This window comes from Mugil cephalus, chromosome 14 (genome assembly GCF_022458985.1).
Source record: "Mugil cephalus isolate CIBA_MC_2020 chromosome 14, CIBA_Mcephalus_1.1, whole genome shotgun sequence".
Taxonomy (NCBI): Eukaryota; Metazoa; Chordata; class Actinopteri; order Mugiliformes; family Mugilidae; genus Mugil; species Mugil cephalus.
In genome coordinates this window covers 154,813-172,771 of record NC_061783.1, presented here as the reverse complement: position 1 = coordinate 172,771, position 17,959 = coordinate 154,813, and the positions used below count along the sequence as shown (strand labels likewise).

General features: G+C 42.9%; 1 protein-coding gene across 2 annotated transcripts; it reads left to right on the top strand.

The window, feature by feature from the left end:
- The first annotated feature begins 11,011 nt into the window (after positions 1-11,011).
- On the top strand, positions 11,012-17,055 carry pex11b (peroxisomal biogenesis factor 11 beta). Of its 2 annotated transcripts, XM_047605710.1 has the most exons (5): positions 11,012-11,270; positions 11,656-11,728; positions 15,032-15,147; positions 15,219-15,420; positions 16,078-17,055. In XM_047605710.1, exons 3-5 carry the CDS (start codon positions 15,129-15,131, stop codon positions 16,481-16,483), a joined length of 627 nt encoding a protein of 208 aa, XP_047461666.1. In that variant the 5' UTR covers positions 11,012-11,270; positions 11,656-11,728; positions 15,032-15,128; the 3' UTR covers positions 16,484-17,055. The 2 variants fall into 2 exon arrangements, with proteins under 2 accessions (XP_047461666.1, XP_047461665.1); XM_047605709.1 differs by lacking the exon at positions 11,656-11,728.
- Positions 17,056-17,959: the final 904 nt, after the last annotated feature.

Genomic DNA, 17,959 nt, shown 5'->3' with positions numbered 1-17,959 from the left:
AAATATACAATAGTGTTTGTTTATCATTTTGATTTATATTTATTTTCCACTTTCATAATTTTTTCTTTCAGGTTTGGGATCTGCAATCACAGGTTGAAAGACTACGTGAGTGTCTGCATGACTCCCTGGAACTACAGCGTAGCAAACTCAAGCAGTGGGGACACCCTGATAAAAAACGTTCTGTTAATCCGGAGGGCCAACAACCAAACCCGACCCCCATGGCCACTTCGACCCCATTCACACCTGCTGTGACCAAATCTAACCCCACATCATATTCTGGTGCTAATGTCGGACACGCCGACTCCTTTCTGCAAGCCCATTCAGTTGAGCTGAGCAACACATCTAGAGTTATCGCCACTGCGTTGCACTATGCCAAGCTCGAGCCCCCTGTGTTTGCTGCCGATGGTAAAGTACCCCCTGAAGACTGGTTGCAGGCTGTCAACACCTACATGTCCTCGATGAACCTGTCCGACATACAGATACTGCATGAGCTACTACGTTTCCTCGCAGGAGAGCCTGCCAAATGGTTTAAAGCACTCAGTTCACATGTCATCACATGGGCCCAATTCTGCTAGTTCTTCAAAACTGTTTTTCTACCATCTGACCTCCAAGAGCGTGTCCTGAGAGGCATTCTCGACCGCGTCCAAGCAGCACATGAGCCCCTCCCAACATTCGTGGCTCACATGCTGGGGGAGTCTAATAAGTTAAAGAGTCCTCCACTGGCACAAGAGCAGATTGAACTGATATGTAAGCATTCTCTTGAAAAATACGGAGTAGCGCTATATGGTGCCTCTATCTCCTCAGTGGTGGACTTGTTGCTACGTGCACATGAACTACATGCAGTCCTGGGACCGAGTGGACACCAGTCCCCCCTCACACATTTAAGGTGAAACCGGGACACTGAGCCCCATTGTCATAAATGCTCTCGGTCACATCTCGCACATGCCCAACCTGCAACACTGCATCTCAAACACTGCCACCCCCTAAACCACAGCCAGCTCCTTCATCCCCAGCCACTGTGTCTCCAGATGTAGGTGAGCCATGTGTCGAGACAAGCAGTGGGCCTTTTGACACACCACTTCACACCAGGCAGTCGGGAAACTTCGGGGCTGTGGTGGATGAGGATGAGGACTATGCAGAGGAGTCATTCATTACAGGGCCATCATGTCACTAGATGCCTTGCAAACCAGTCTCATGTCCAAAGTCGCTGGGGCAAGCCTTGAGGACGAACAGAAAACAGCCATGCTCAGTCTCCTCACACAGTTCGACGACATGTTTGATGGTCATCTGGGGCACACGTTGATGACGGAACACCTAATTGTTACAGGGAATGCAAGGCCGATAAACCTCCCTCTTTATCGTATCTCTCCAACAAAAAAAAAAGAATCATAGAGGAGCAAGTTGAGCAGATGTTGCAGGACGGCATCATTGAGCCATCCATCAGCTCATGGGCTGCCCCTGCTGGGATGACGACTGTCAGGAATCCATGGACATTTTGAAAAGGTGTGTCACATCCACCCCAGTCTTAAGGTTCCCTGACTTCACAAGGCCTTTTTTTATTCACACCAATGCCTGTGACCTTGGCCTGGGAGCTGCATTGATGCAGAAAGACTCAGAGGGTCGTGAGTCTGTTGTGGCTTATGCTAGTCGCTCTCTTCACAAAGCTGAAGAGCCATACTCCACCCCTGAAAAGGAGTGTTTGGGTGTGATTTGGGCTCTTGAGCATTTCAGACCTTATGTGGAGGGCATTCACGTGACCATTTTTACAGACCACAGCAGTCTCAGATGGCTCATGTCCCGCCCGAACCCCTCTGGCTGACTAGCCCGCTGGTCGCTACGACTCCAAGATTTTGACTTCTCAGTGGTGCACAAGCCTGGCGTTCGCAACACTGCCGGATGCTCTGTCTCGCAACCCTCTGCCCCTGACCAATGACGCCCCCATAAGTCTATTGCCAGACAACGCTGTTATTGGCAGTTTGGATCTCCGCATCTTGCCCCCTGTGCTTTTAGAAGGTTGCGCACACTTGAAACAGCTGCAGAAGGATGACCCAAACATCAGCCAGCTTCTCAGGGATCTGGAGGCAAGTCCATGTGTTGACTCGGACAAAAACAATCCCTCAAGTTAGTTGTCCATGACAGTCTGCTTTACTACTCAGACCCGAAAGCCAGATGTGGTTTGCATCCTCTGAAGGAACTGAAACTGTATGCCCCCACATCAATCGGTGGCACCTTGCTCTCCTATTATCATGACCACCCCACAGCAGGTCATCTTGGTGTTTCAAAGACTTTAACAAGGCTGCGGTTAAGATTTTTTTGGCCAAAGATGGCAGAAGAAGTCAAGAGGTATGTCACATCCTGCTCAGTCTGTCAGCTCAACAAACCATGCCAGAGGAAGCCAGCTGGACTCATGGTTCCCATCTTGCCCCAAAAGCCCTGGGAGTATGCGGGAGTGGATTTCGTTTGCCCGTTGCCCCGAACTGCATCTGGTAATGCCTACTTGCTGGTCTTTGTTGGCTATTTCTATAAGTGGATTGAGGTGTGTGTAGTTAAGGAGGCAACAGCCCAGGTGGCAGCAGGAAAGTTGGCCAGCGAGGTATTTGCCAGACATGGTGCTCCAACCTACCTTATCTCTGACAGAGGCTCACCCTTTGTCAGCGAGTTGTTTGAACATGTTGTTTCCACCCTAGGGTCTGTGCACAGGCTCAACACTGCTTACCACCCTCAGACAAATGCGACAGAACGCGTGAACCAGACACTCAAGACTGCCATACGTGCATATGTTGGGGACAAGCATGCGACATGGGACAAACATCTGTCACAAATTTGCTTTGCTCTACGTACAGCCTCACATGAAAGCACAGGCCTCAGCCCCTCCATGATGCTGTATGGTCGGGAGCTGGACACCCCACTCGACCTCATGACACAATCTTCCAGCAACGGCGTGGATGAGCCGGGTGTGCCATACCCAGAGACCCTCAGAGCCTCCCTATAGGAAGCTCATGACCACCCCAGAGCAGCTCTTGACCAAAGTCACAACAGACAAGAACACTATTACGACCTGAGACGCCGTCAGGCCTCCTATGCTGTTGGTGACCTTGTCAGGGTGAAGACGCATCCTAGATCTGATGCACAGTCCAACTTCACAGCTAAACTAGCACCCCTGTTCACGGGCTCGCTCCGTGTTAGTCAGAAGCTGGAATATGTCAACTACCGACTGACTAGGCTGGACACTGGTGTTGATGCTGGTGTCTTTCACGTAGTTAACTTGCAACCTTTCCACACTTGGCACTCAGTCTCCTCCAGCAGGTGTGCGGTGCCTGTGCCTGGGGAACAAACTGACAGCCAGACTGACCTCCCTGCTGCAGATATGTGCTTTGACTTGCGCGGTGACACTGACTGTGGCCCAGTGCCTGTCATGGATTGTGACTCTGAGGACCACTCAGCTTTGAGTGTGTCTGACCCCGACCCTGACCATACTGACCGATACAACCTCAGACCGAGATGTCGCCCCAGGGTCACATCTGGTTGGTCAGCCAGCAGATAGACAAACTCTTACCATACTGACAGACTTGACCTGAAATAGGTAGTTGGTTTGTTATGTTGAGTAGGGTATGTATTAAAAATTTGAGTTGCAATGCAAGTTTTTACAGTTTTGAATTTTAGAAATTCTTTTGCATACCTTGTGTTTACATTATGTATCCTGCCTCAGTGGTACAGGTTTCACCATGGTTCAAATTCCCTTGTAGAGTTTTGCTGAGATCGTTATCTCTTCATTTTCGCTGTGTGGTACAGGTTTTGTTTTCATAAACCTATGTGAGAAGACAGCTAATAACTATAAAAATGGGATTTTCACTGTACTTATTCACCTGATGCGTTTCCTGAGTATTTCTCAGTTTATCGTGTGTACTCTGTCCATTAATATGTATATCGAGTAGTAGGCTAGTCATCGTTTCTTTCTCTGTGTATAACAGCTAACCTTTTACTGAGTTTATGTGTAATGACGTATTTAGTGTAGCTTGGCTGCTCTCTTCGGCTGTGTACAGCTGGGGACAGCCTCGTTATTACCGGGGGGAATATGTAACAGCCAGAGTATTACACAGGACCAGTTTACGCCACAAGGTAGCGCCTCCCTTTGTTTCGCCGCTTAATACTGCAGGTTTTCTCTCCTTCATTCTCTCTCCCAGCTCTTCTCTTCGATTCAAGTAATGTGGATGGTAGGGAGGATGAGAGCTTTTATTTGTCTGTGAGCGTTATTAAATATGCCGTGTGACCTGGCTTTGTATGGTTCGCATCTGTTAATAAATGTACTGTGTGGAAATCCCACCCCGTCGTCTCCTGCTTTTACGACTTTATTTTATGCTGAGGCTAAACTACTAGCATCCGTGGCTAAGCTTCCTTCCATCTCCACGTTACAGTGTGTGTGTGTGTGTATGTGGTGGTGGTGGTGGTGGGGATGGGGGGGGTTAATGACTGACTCGATGAACAAATCAATTGAACGAATCATTTTAATGAACTGATTCGAGTGATTCGGTACAGTAAAAAGAACGATGGTTCCCATTGTAGTATATTATCTTCTTGTTTTTCTCTTCTGTCCCTTTCCTGTGTTTGGGGTTTGTGAAGTTTGTATAAAGTGTAAGGTCAAAAGGTCATTTACCAGATGCCAGCTCGTAAAACTAACCAGACCTAAGGACAAGTTTTGTTTGTGTATGGGGATTCTTGGGGATGACCATCCTATATAAGGTGACTGTGGGAGCCGAACGAGAGAGGGGATTCGACGATTGGCCAGAAGCCCTCTCAGATTCGGCAGAGTTTTTGACATTGTTCTTTCTTGTAAATAAACCTTTTTAAATGCAAGATAAGACTTGTCAGCGGTGATCACTTCTTTCTTCATCACATCAATATACAACACCATCACTACAGTTGGAGTGTGTCAAAAATTTGGCTCCAAACCCAGTGAGTTTCGGGCAAGACCAAAACTTGTCTGTGTGATTAGCAGGTGACTGCTTACATCTATTACAACTGTCACTGGTCCCTGGGTAAATCTTCGCAGGTCGGGCAATTGTGTAATTCACTGTGAAAAGAACTTTACATTGTAATAAACTGTGCCTGGCACATATAGAGGATGTGAGAACTAGCTTAAGGATTTGGTCCCAATGATTGTCTGAAATTGGAGCTCCCAGCTCCTCCTCCCAACTCCACTCCCAGGACTAAGGGAGTCGATAGCATTGTAGTTCACAGAGATGGAATGCTTTTTTACAGGGTCAAGGGCAAATTATATTTTGATTTTTACTTTTATACTAAAACTAATTGATACTATTATTTCTTAATATGAAAACAATAACCCCACAGTAATGGTACTGCATAGCAAAGCCTATTAAATAATAATAATAATACCTCATTATTATTCTTATATTAGAGTTGTAATTTTAAGTTATATAAATTATATGAGTTGTTTGTTGTTATAGTTCATTTTGTCTAAAGTGTGTCTAATAGTGTTAAACTTTGAATGTTAACATCATCATCATCTTCATAACTCAGAATTCCCACATGCTATATTATATTGCAGTTTTCTGCTTCTTTACATTCTGCTAATCAGCATTTCACTGTAATGATAATGATACAGATTGAATCTAATCTAATTTGCATATCAGACAAAAATTGCCCTGTGTATTATACATGTACAGCATAGTTAAGTAATTCTTGTAATTATCTTTTATTATTAGACTCTAATACCCAACGATGTCACTGACTCCTCTCTTCAGATGTGCTGTTAAAATACCTAAACCCTACTCCTACAAATCCTAGGCCATCTACAGTCACCCCCACTTCATCAGCATCAAGCCATCCTCCTGTTGCCTCCACTTCAGAAAAACCCAGTGATGCAGCATCAGGAATAAAGGCTGCACCAATAGACCCTGCTGACTGGCCATCTCCTCTAACTGATGAGGTATAAACAGGGTTAGTTCACAGAGGTCCATTTCAAATTGAAAACACCTTCACATTCCCTAAACAAAAGGACGAATGAAGGACGACCAGGCTTCCAGGTTGGGGGAGTCTGGGTCCCAGCCCGCGGTGTAGTCGTTGTTCAAGATGCCTTCATTGGTGACTGTTGGGAAGAACTTTTCACTAGATGCCACACAAATTCACACCAAACTAACTATGCTCCTATGGAGGAAAGTTGGAACGAGATTTTTGTTGATTGTCAACGTATCCAGGCTGACTCAACGAGAGAAGATTGGTAACTCGGTTGGCCTATTGCTCTCGCATAACGATCTCTTCACAGAGTGAAGTGATGTTGTGGGCCAAAGTATCATCTCATCCTTATAAGCGACAGTGTGCATTAGTGGAACCCCTGGAGGGAATAGAGTGCATGAAGGTAGCAAGGACTTCAGTTACTCTAAAGAAGTGTAGTGTCCCAATTAGAGTTAGAAACATCAACCCATTTCCTACAGTCCTACATATGTTCCAGAAGGTTGCTAATGTCTAATGTTCTGTGTCCCCTGAACAGGTTAGGACAGAGAGACAGAGAGAAAAGTGTCCCTTATAGAAGTGTGTCCAGGGGTTCTTGAAATAAGTTTTATAGATGGATGGAAGAGATCAAAGAAGCGAAGGGAGGAAACACTGAGTTCCTGTCTCTTAAGAGCTAGTATTTGACTGGGAACCAACAGGTACAGTTGGACCAGCTAGTCCAAAAGTGGGACCATGTCTTGTCTAAACATGAGGAGGACTATGGCTGCACTAATGTAGTGAGGCATAGGATCCCTACAGGCAGTGCAGAGCCCATTAAAGAGAGATATAGGCCTATACCACCTACACTCTACAAAGAGATCCGTGTGTTGCTACAATGCATGCTCGCAGCAGTGGTTGTGCGAAAGAGTAGTAGTCCCTGGGCTGCCTCAATAGTACTAGTGCAGAAAAAGTGTGGAGCATTGCGCTTTTGTGTAGAGTGCTGCAAACTCAATAACATAACACTCTCTCACCAGTCTCACACAAGCTGAATGGTACTCAACCCTGGACCTAGCTAGTGTGTACTGGCAGGTCGAAGTGGAAGATAGCGATAGAGTGAAAACAGCATTCACGACCCCTTTTGGGCTTTTCGAGTTTGAGAGGATGCCTTTTGGTCTTTGCAATGCCCCCACTACTTTTCAGAGACTGATGCAGCACTGCCTCGGTGATCATTTGACTGAATCTACCCTTGTGTATCTGGATGATGTAATTGTGTACTCTAAAGACTTTTCAGCTCACCTGAAGCATCAAGAGGAGGTATTTGGAGCCCTCAGTCACTACGGCCTCAAACTCTGCCCCAACAAGTGTCAGCTGTTCCAAAAGGAAGTCAAGTTCCTGGGGCATCAAGTCAGCAGCCAGGGCGCTGCACCTGACCCAGAAAAGACCGTAGCTGTCAAGAACTGGGCTACACATACCACCGTTAAACAGGTGAGATCATTCTTGGGATTTGTTGGCTATTATAGACATTTTATCAAAGACTTCTCAAAGATTCCCAAGCCATTGAACGAACTATTAAGGGGGACAGGCCCGAGCAGGGGTCGACAACCTGATTCAATTCACTAGACTGAAGACTATGAAGTAGCTTTTAAACAGCTAAAACAAGAACTTTTACAAGCCCTCATCTTAACTTATGCAGACTATACCTAGCCATTTATCCTCTACACTGGCAGCCCGCGCTCTCCCTCAGAGTGGCTCATATTTTTTGAAAATTATAAAAAAGGTTCCTTTACTGCGCCCGATCAGTTTTACATGTAATGACGGAGTTCACCGCTAGATGGCACGTCCTATGCAGATGCCACTTCCTATGTGCTTCCACTGGGTCTTCGTCAGCGAGGAAGAGGGTCAAGCCATGGCGAAAAGCAGCGCAAAGAGAAAACTCAATCAATAAAATTGTGTCTTTCAGGTGAAATGGGAAGCAGATTATCTCTTCACTGAATTTAAAGGCAAATCTATGTGCCTAGTTTGCTTTGAGATGCTATAGGCCATGAAAGATTTCAACCTAAGTCGCCTCTACAACACTTTGCACAAAGCTAAATCTGAGAAGCATACTGACACTGTAAGGGCTGCTCTCATCAACGATCCCAAATCGAAAGTACACAAACAACAGCAATAATTTACCAGAGCCACAACAACACAGGAGGCTGCACTCATGCTAACCAGGTTAAAAGTCGTCACACAGTGACACATAGAATTTTTGACATTCACTTCCATGTCGAGGGGAAAATGAAACAAGTTATGCATGACTGCAAGTACTTCTCCATGGCCTTGGATGAAAGTACAGATGTGATGGATGTCAGCCAGCTGCTGATTTTTACAAGGACTGTTGACAGTTCGTTTGAAGTACACAAGGAGTTGCTAAAAGTGGTGTCTTTGCACGATACCACCAAGGGCACGGACAAGTTATTAGACTTAATTGTTTAATAATTTATTTCCCCTACATATATTATGGTGCGACTGTGCGAGGCCAACTCAAATCAGTCTTTTCCTGCAAATAAGTTAACTATAGAGTATTAAAGGCACCACAGCATCTCTATCTCCCACTGAGTATCGTTGCAAGCATTTTAATTGTGTATGAGCTACCTGTGTTCTGCTCTTTAAATGTGAGTAATTGGATCCGTATATTATTTTGAGCCAAGTTCCAACATTTTTGTTGATAAATATTTGCATGCTTGCGTTGCCGTACACTGTATGTCTTTAAATGCCTAACTGACAGAATCACTGCCGAGATGCTCCGGAATGATAATGTTTGTCATCTGTTTTAATAAAACTTCCAGAGAGACAGAAATTCCAGAAAGTTTTAATTAAATCAGGCCCTCCACGCCCTCTTTATCTGATTAGCTACCTGATCAGAGACAGCTGTGTTAAAACACTGGAGGCAAGTTGTGTTATTCGCTCAGACGCTGACTAAAGTGTTTGACTCTTATTTCTGGCTAAAGCTAGGCTTGTGCTGTCTGAGTGGACCTGTGCTGAAAAGAGAATTTTAAAATTTATATAAAGAGAAGCCGTGCTTATCTACGTTGCATCCTTAGACCGCAAATAAGTTGACCTGAAATACATTTTTAAAAAAAGTAACCAAAACATGCTTTCCCTCTCAGCGAAATTGATTTTGTGAACTTTAACCTTTACTAAACACAGACAAACAGTAATGGCTGCTTTCCTACACAAACAGAAAATAAGACACATCACTAATACCATCATTTACAGTGAAAATATGTAAATAGATAGAAAGATACATTTTCAGCATTAAAACATGTTATTACTACTGATCCTACATGAACTTGAATAACTTAATTTTAACATAACACGTAAATCATAAACTCACTCACGTCCAGTGGATAGTCTACAGCCTCGATTCACCCCTGGACACAGCAGACAAACACTCCTTTTCTCCCCTCTGTGATGTGCATCAATATACAAAATCTCACTTTGAGTAAAATAAACAATATATGACACCATAACAAGGACTTTTATCATTCATTGTGTCACTTACGTCAATCCACCACTCAGCTCTGTTCTCAGCAGAATGGAGACAGGCACACACGTACCTGACAATATGCACCCACTGACAAAGTGCGTTTACTCAACGTTTAGTGTGTTTAGTCAACGTCCCCGGTGACTTCATGTATCTATGGTCCCTTTCATTTGTGATGAATAGAGAACCATACCAGCTAACTCCTGAGACAGTATGTCTGGGCTAGAAGCTACAGTGTTGCATGCAGACATAGGTAAGTTAAAAGGGTTTCTGGCACAGGCCTCTCCTCTGGCCTTTTTGCAGGTGTGGAGATCTCTGACACTGGATGAGAACAGCACAGTGGTTCCTCCTGCAGGTCCTTGTCATTCTCCACCCTACTCTCAGCTTTACCACATGGATTGCTTTCTGTCTCAACAGCCATCTTATCCAAATCCTCAGGTTCCTGACTCTAAATTGGCACTGAGTTGCTATACATGGAGCTGCTGGATGCCTCGCTCTCTCCTCCAAAATGAACTCGGGTTCCACGAACTCCATCTCTGACTCCAGACTTGAGACAGGTTCATCCATAGGCGTGGCTAAACAGCGACATTGCCTCGGCACGGGCACAGGCCCCATACAGCTGCAGGTTGGACCTACAGTATGTCCTCTTCACTAATGGTTCTAATGGGTATGTGGTCTCCGAGTATGTGGTCTCCTGGTCAACTGTACAAATAATGAGGAAGCAGACTTTGTGGCTAAAAATGCAGTAAAGCAGGAAATGTCTCATCTCATCTTCCGTACCGCTTAATCCTGCACTAGGGTCCCGGGGGTTACTGGAGCCTATCCCAGCTGGCATCGGGCAAGAGGCGGGGGTACACCCTGGACAGATTGCCAGCCTATCGCAGAGCTAACACTGAGACATACAACCATTCACACACACAATTTAGAGTCACCAGCATGTTAGCATGTCCAAAGACGAGCATGTCTTTGGAGGTGGGAGGAAGCCAGAGTACCCGGAGAGAACCCACGCAGGGAGGACATGCAAACTCCACCCAGAAAGGCCTGAGCTGGACTCAAACCCAGACCTTCTTGCTGGAAGGCATCAGTGCTAACCACCGATCCACCGTGCCGCCCAAGCAGGAAATGATAAAAATTGAATTGGATTTTGGACAACCAGAATACTTATGAGCCATAAACCTATAAAGGTAGCAAAGGAAATGTGGCAGAACTCATGGAATAAGAAAAGAAAAAGCAGAACATTTTACAATATACAAAAAGACATAGAGGAAAGTAAAAACTGCTTTGGTTGCCACAGAAGAGACTCGGAAACTGTAGTGGGAAGTGGGCTGGCTCTGACTGGGAAACACCCTGATGGACAGTGTGAATGTGGAAAGCCAGAAACACATACAACAAGATGAAGAAGCTGCTGCAGTACCTGCACTCCATCGTTATTTACAACATTATATTATTAATAAGCATTAACAGAAATCGCATGGAAACAGTAGAGGGCAGTGATGCGCCTTTGATGCGTCAAGACTGCCGAAACCAAAGAAGAAGGAAGAGGAAAAAGAAGAAGGGGGAAGGAGGAGGAGGAAAATACGAGGTCTTCTGTCATTATCTGTAACAGTTTTCTTTAAAACAGTAAACACAATTTGTACCTACTAACTAATACCTCCAAAGTTGTTACATATAGAGATAGCGGATTGACAGGTAGAAATCTTTCAGCACTTGTCATCGGTCAAAAGTGACGAGCTAGTATGGACTCCTGGGTTCGCTTTACCGCCCATAGCCAAGCCAAGGAGAGAGTTATTAGGTAAGGAATACGTCTCTTAGCTAGGCTACTCTCTGCTCCACACGATGAAAGCATTTAGTAAATGGGTAGATGAGGCCTGGTGAAGCGTGAAACTGTATTGATACTGTGTCGCTCCATACTGATACCCGCTGTATCTTAAATGTCATTGCATGCAACCTAGTTGAGAGACTTAACTAATGACCTAGTAACAATAATATTATGTAAGTTATTGTATTTTATATTGTTTTATACGTACTTGTCTTTGAGGTGGGGAGTTTTTTAAATATAAATTTATATTCAAAGAAATACTTTTTTCTGTTTTTTTTTTTTTTTTTTTTTTTTTTTGTCTTGGATGAAGACTTGGCATTCAGGTGATTGTTTTTTTATGCATATTCTCCAACTTTAGAAAACACCTGCTCACATGGCACTGATGAGGCTGCTGTGTATAAAATTTGTAGGGACAGCTGGAAGACATTTGGGTATGTGTGCTTTTGGTTGTCCCAACATTTTAAAGGATCCTGGCATCCTGGGAATATTGCTCTCTGCCAGGTATCTCTGGACCTCGATAATTGAATCAGCCGTAGCGTTGTTAAAAAAACTACACATTTTAGATTTAGTCATCAGTTACAAATAACTACATGATTTGCAAGCAAATAACACAACTGAATAACATGCATGAATATTCATTATTAATAAAGCAAAAAAGAGGAAGTTGTAAAATGTATGTATACCTGTGTTTATGCTAGGTGTATTTATGACCTTTTCATGGCTCACTCTGTAATGCCTCAGCATTGCTTTTATTTATGTAGGACAGTTCAGTCAAACAAATGCAACATTTAACCAGCAGAAAATAAAATTAATAATTTAAACTAAAAGTCACTTTGAAATATATTTGAATTCTGATAAAGCAGAAACCGAGAGGAACAGGATGAAACAAGGAAATAAACAAATACCTTACTTGCCTTATTTGCTTATTTATTTTTCATATCACTAATCAATATTCAAGAATCAATTACTGTCATTATGTGTGTTTATAAATGTTGGATGGTAGCTCCTGGTTAAAGCAGTGCAAATGTAAAAACAGTAGAAATCACTATTGTGCTTAATTGTGAGATCTGTGATTCTTTTGGCAGACATTGACAGATGGCAGATGCACTTCCTTATAAACAGTTTGGCACTTGGCAGTTCAGTGACAGGCGAAACAGTCTGGAAACACCAGCTGTATTGGTCATGGGACTTTTTTTGGGATTCCATTAAGAGTGACATTGTAATGTTGCACATGAGGACATGCACTAATGACTTTTAAACAACTGTGTGTAGTAAAAGGGAAATTATTTGAATTTTATATGTTTAACCTATTTTTCTTGACTAATTACAATATAAAACAATTTATGTGCCAAAATATTTGTCCTGTATTTTATTATAACCAACTAACTAAAGAGAAATTGTGAAGTTATTTAATGATCATGACATTTCAAGAAAAAGTATTGGTTTCGGTGAAACTAGTCCCATATTCACTTGGTATCGGATCGATACCAAAATTCCCAGTATCGCCCACTCCTATTAATCTTAAATTATTATAACCCCTTAGAGTTCAGGAGGAGAATAAGACAAAGGTTGCACTCCTTCTCTGGGTCTTTACAGGCCAGCGGAACCTGCGACCAGTCGCTCAAATGCTGGGAACAGAGTGTGCATTGAGTTGACGAGCCAGGCCGTTTGCCTGCTGCTCGTACACAGTGCTCAGGTGGTGAGCAGGAAGTTTAATAATCTTAGAACACATCTTCACAATATTGTGCAGGTGATTCCTGTCTTATAGAGTGATGGAGTGATACCAGCAGCCCATGGAGAAAGCTAAAATACTCAATGAACGTGTAGTAGAATGTCAGTGAGGTGTTCTTCCTGACAGAAAAGGACTTTCCTGAGTAGGTAAACCTGCTGGTGACACTTCCTCAGAATCTCCTCAGTGTTGGAAGAGAACCTCAGTTGGCAGTCGAGGATTGTTCCCATGTATTTGTGTTCCTCTATTCCTCCATTTATCTCGATAAATACAGTGGTATGAAAAAGTTTAGGCACCCCTGACAATTTCCATTATTTTCATTTATAAATCATTGGGCGTTTGGATCAGCAATTTCATTTTGATCAGTCAAATAACTGATGGACACAGCATTTTTCAGTAGTGAAATGAGGTTTATTGGATGAACAAATTTGGGCACTCCAACAGAAAAATCACATCAATATTTAGTTGAGCCTCCTTTTGCACAAATAACAGCCTCTAGACGCTTCCTATAGCCTTTTAATGAATGTCTGGATTCTGGATGAAGGTATTTTGGACCACTCCTTACAAAACATCTCCAGTTCACTTAGGTTTGATGGCCGAGCATGGACAGCGCGCTTCAAATCATCCCACAGATTTTCAATGATATTCAGGTCTGGGGACTGGGATGGCCATTCCAGAACATTGTACTTGTTCCTCTCCATGAATGCCTGTGTAGATTTTGAGCAGTGTTTTGGGTCGTCGTCTTGTTGAAATATCCTGCCTCGGTGTAACTTCGACTTTGTGACTGACTCTTGAACATTATTCTCAAGAATCTGCTGATATTGAGTGGAATCCATGCGATTCAACTTTAACAAGATTCCCAGTACTGGCACTAGCCACACAGCCCCACAGCATGATGGAACCTCCACCAAATTTTACTGTGGGTAGCAAGTGTTTTTCTTGGAATCCTGTGTTCTTTCGCCACCATGCATAACGCCCCTTGTTATGACCAAATAACTCAATCTTTGTTTCATCAGTCCACAGGACCTTATTCCAAAATGAAGCTGGCTTGTCCAAATGTGCCTTTGCATACCTTAAGCGACTCTGTATGTGGCGTGTGTGCAGAAAAGGCTTCTTCCGCCTCACTCTCCCATACAGCTTTTCCCTGTGCAAAGTGCACTGAATTGTTGAACAATGCACAGTGACACAATCTGCGGCAAGATGATGTTGTAGGTCTTTGGAGGTGGTCTGTGGGTTGTCTCTGACCATTCTCATCATCCTTCGCCTTTGCCTCTCCGATATTTTTCTTGGCCTGCCACTTCTGGCCTTAACAAGAACCGTGCCTGTGGTCTTCCATTTTCTCACTATGTTCCTCACAGTGGAAACTGACAGCTGAAATCTCTGAGATAGCTTTTTGTAGCCTTCCCCTAAACCATAAACCACAATCTTTGTTTTCAGGTCATTTGGCAATTGGCCACCTTAAATACCTTTTCTCATGATTTGATGCACCTGGCTGTGATGTTCAAGGCTTAATGATCTCAACAAACCAATCAAAAAAACTACAAACTAAAAAAACTAAGTACTTACAGGTGTTCAAATCAACACAATGACAAGGGTGCCCAAATTTTTGCACAGCCTATTTTTCACATGTGATTTAATTTCATACAACTTAATATTGCTACACTTAAAATCTTGTCCGCAAGGCAAAATCTAATCACCCGTGTGTGCGTACATCGCACACACCTACGTCATCAACTTCATTCACGAGATGGCAAATTCTCATCATGGGGGATTGCTTTTGGAGGTATATTGTGTACGATAAGTTATCGCCAATTCCTAGTAGAATCTGATCTTTTCGGTTTCTGCTAATATGCAAATGTGGATCACACTCTTGGATCATATTTCATGAGGCCTTATCAAGCAATGGTATTTTCATACATCTAATGTAATTTGAGCCAGGGTTTTAACAAAGATACTCCTCCCCAAAACAGATCTCTATCTTGATGAGTACATTGTGTATTCACAGGGCTGCTCAGTATGCGTGTACACTTTTGGGATACACTCTGCACAAGGGTAAGGCAGCAGAAGAAATCCAAAGAACTGTCAGCCAGCTGGAAGCACACATGAGCCTGACGAGAAAACGTGAGTGAAGCAGTGAGTTTTATTTTTCAAACACCAAAGGTGTGTTGCGACTGGTGTGTGTTGTGCCACAGTGTTGCGTCTTGGAAACTCTGTGGATGCGCTGGAGGCTGCCAAGAGGGCTATCCATCTTTCTGACAGTGTGCTAAGGCTTTGCCTGACCATCAGTCACCTCAACAGAGCCATGTACTTTGCCTGCGACAATGTGGTGTGGGCAGGAAAAGCAGGCCTCATTTCCAAACTGGACCAGCACAAATGGAGTCAGAGGTCTTTTAGGTGAGTGATGTCTTTTAGTAGCAAATACCATTATATCTGTACCTATAGAAAGAGATCTGAGGCACTCTTGAGGGTTCTGTTCCGCAGTACAACTGCCATATCTCTGACTATTTTGCTCACATTGAGCAGCTGTCTTTGATAACCTATTAACAATGAACTGAACCGAGTGAGAAACATTGCCTTTCCCCTACCGAAGGCTTTCTTTGTCTGAAACTTGTTGACAAGTTTTTATTAGACTAGCCATGTACTACGGTAATGGCTTTTTTTTTTTTTTTATCTTGAGTGCCTCAGATCTTTTCCTATAGGTTCAATTTTGATCCCTATATTGAAGTGCACCAGAGGGATACGCTTTTTCTACACCCAAGTGCATATGGTTTTTTGACCGTTACATCTGTTTGCACTATTTCAAATATATAACCCTCTTTCTGGAATAAAAAATAAAGATTGACATGTTATGAAGAGAATTACACAATAATGTTGTTTGGATTAGTCATATTAATAACACATCATATAGGTGGTACAAATAAATAACAGATCTGACCTCTTACCTTAAAGTTTCTTTCACAAGTTTCAACCTGACAGTGTACAGAAAACATAGCTGAGCTAACAGAATAATGCATTGTGTCATTTTCGTAACTGTATGGTTGATCTCTGCAGGTACTACCTATTTGCGCTGATCCTTAACCTGACTCGAGATGTGTACGAGCTCTGCCTCCTCATTGAGAGTGAAGCAAATCGCAGAACCCCCAAATCCCCATCCTCACCCTGCCCCAGCAGCAACCTGCCTGCCAATCACCCCTCCTCCCCTTATTCAACTGCCACTGTGGCTCTGCCTTCCATGTGGGACCGGCTTTGCAGACAGCTTCATCTGATGGTTACAGTGCTGCATAGCAACCCACCTTTACTGGTGGACATGCTGAAGAACAGCTGTGATATATTTATCCCACTAGACCGATTGGGGATTTATCCTACAGGGCCAGGTTTTGTAGGTGCCTGTGGCCTTGCTTCTTCTGTTCTCTCCATCTTCACCATTGTCCAGCCATGGCTGAAACTCAAGCCATGATGCTGGAGTCACATGGAGGACTGAGTGGAATATCTAACAGGGTTAATGCAGTGCTATGACATAACGTTTGAAAGGTTAGGTTAGGGCTTTCAAATCCTTCAACACAGCTTGTGGCTAATTACTTGACCTGCATGTCTGAACTAACCAGTTTCTGTAATGCTTAAAAGTCAAAGATCCTCTTCACTGTCTTCTCATACTAGCATAAAGCTAGTTTTTATTCATGACCATTCATGCGATAGTCCTGCTTCTACTTTACTTAATTTGCATTGCAACTGCACAGCCTATTCACAGGCCTCAAAATAGTGATTGGCAACATTAAGAAAATTTAGCAGAACCTTCATATTCCATTCATTTGACCTAGTGAATTACTGACATGTCAGAGCCCAAAGAGATGAATGAAGGAATACACTGCATTTCTTTGAAAGAGTTTGACATTGATCCTAAAGGGCTGTAAAATTCAGGCACCTGACATAACCCTGCTGTGGTTGTCACACAAATGACCTAGTCTAAAGAATTGGAGTAAAAACAAAAATCCTTAAATGCAAATAATAAAATGACTACCGTTTTCTAAATGTTGAGAGCATTATTTCATACATATTGTGTGACTGACATTGAACATGAATGTTATAAGGCACGAGACATCTATCATTGTTACATTACACTGATCACCACCCTGTATCTGTTTATCCTTCTCTGGTAGGAATAGTCAAAAGCTTTCCTATGGATAGATGTGGGATTTTAAAGAATCAAAATGCAAGTTTAGACTTTGCCAAAACATGGAGTGCTGCCTAAAATGGTCCCACAAATACACTTGTGTATTCAGAAAAACTTGCCAATACTGTGACAATATCTGGGCGCATATTACTATATATTCTTAGTGCTGAAACTTCTTAGAATTATGACGCTTTCTGAGAATTTACCCTCAAAGTTAGGAGTAGATCCTGGTAAAGATAAAAGGCATTCCTAAAGAATCTTGGCTCTAAAAAAAGCTCCAAGGTGTCATATGCTAAGAGCTGGGAGGACTTTTATGAGTCTTAAGCAGAGAAGAAAATGGCAGACAGAAGAGGCGGGAGAGATATTATCCAAGCCTGAATGACATTTAAGTGAATCAGTTCAAAGCTACAGATTGCAGGAATTAATGAAAGCTGAGCCATGTTGTTATCAAATATTATACCCAATGGCTGAAGTGCAAAAATGACCAGCAGGGTAAATGAATGAAGTCAAATAAACTATCGACATACTTTGAAGTGGGTCTAAATTTTCATACATTTTATAGGATCATTTTGAATGGATGAATGGAGCTCTAACGGAGCTAATGTTAGTAGGAGCCTCCAGTCTCAAGGTGTGAATGTTGTTGAAATTTCATGGGGACAGAAGTCAAAACTGATTTGTAAATAGATGATAAATTAAAATTCAGTCCACCTCCTCTGTTTAGAGAAGGTTTTTCCACTTTGACGTAGATGGCTTTAGTTTAGT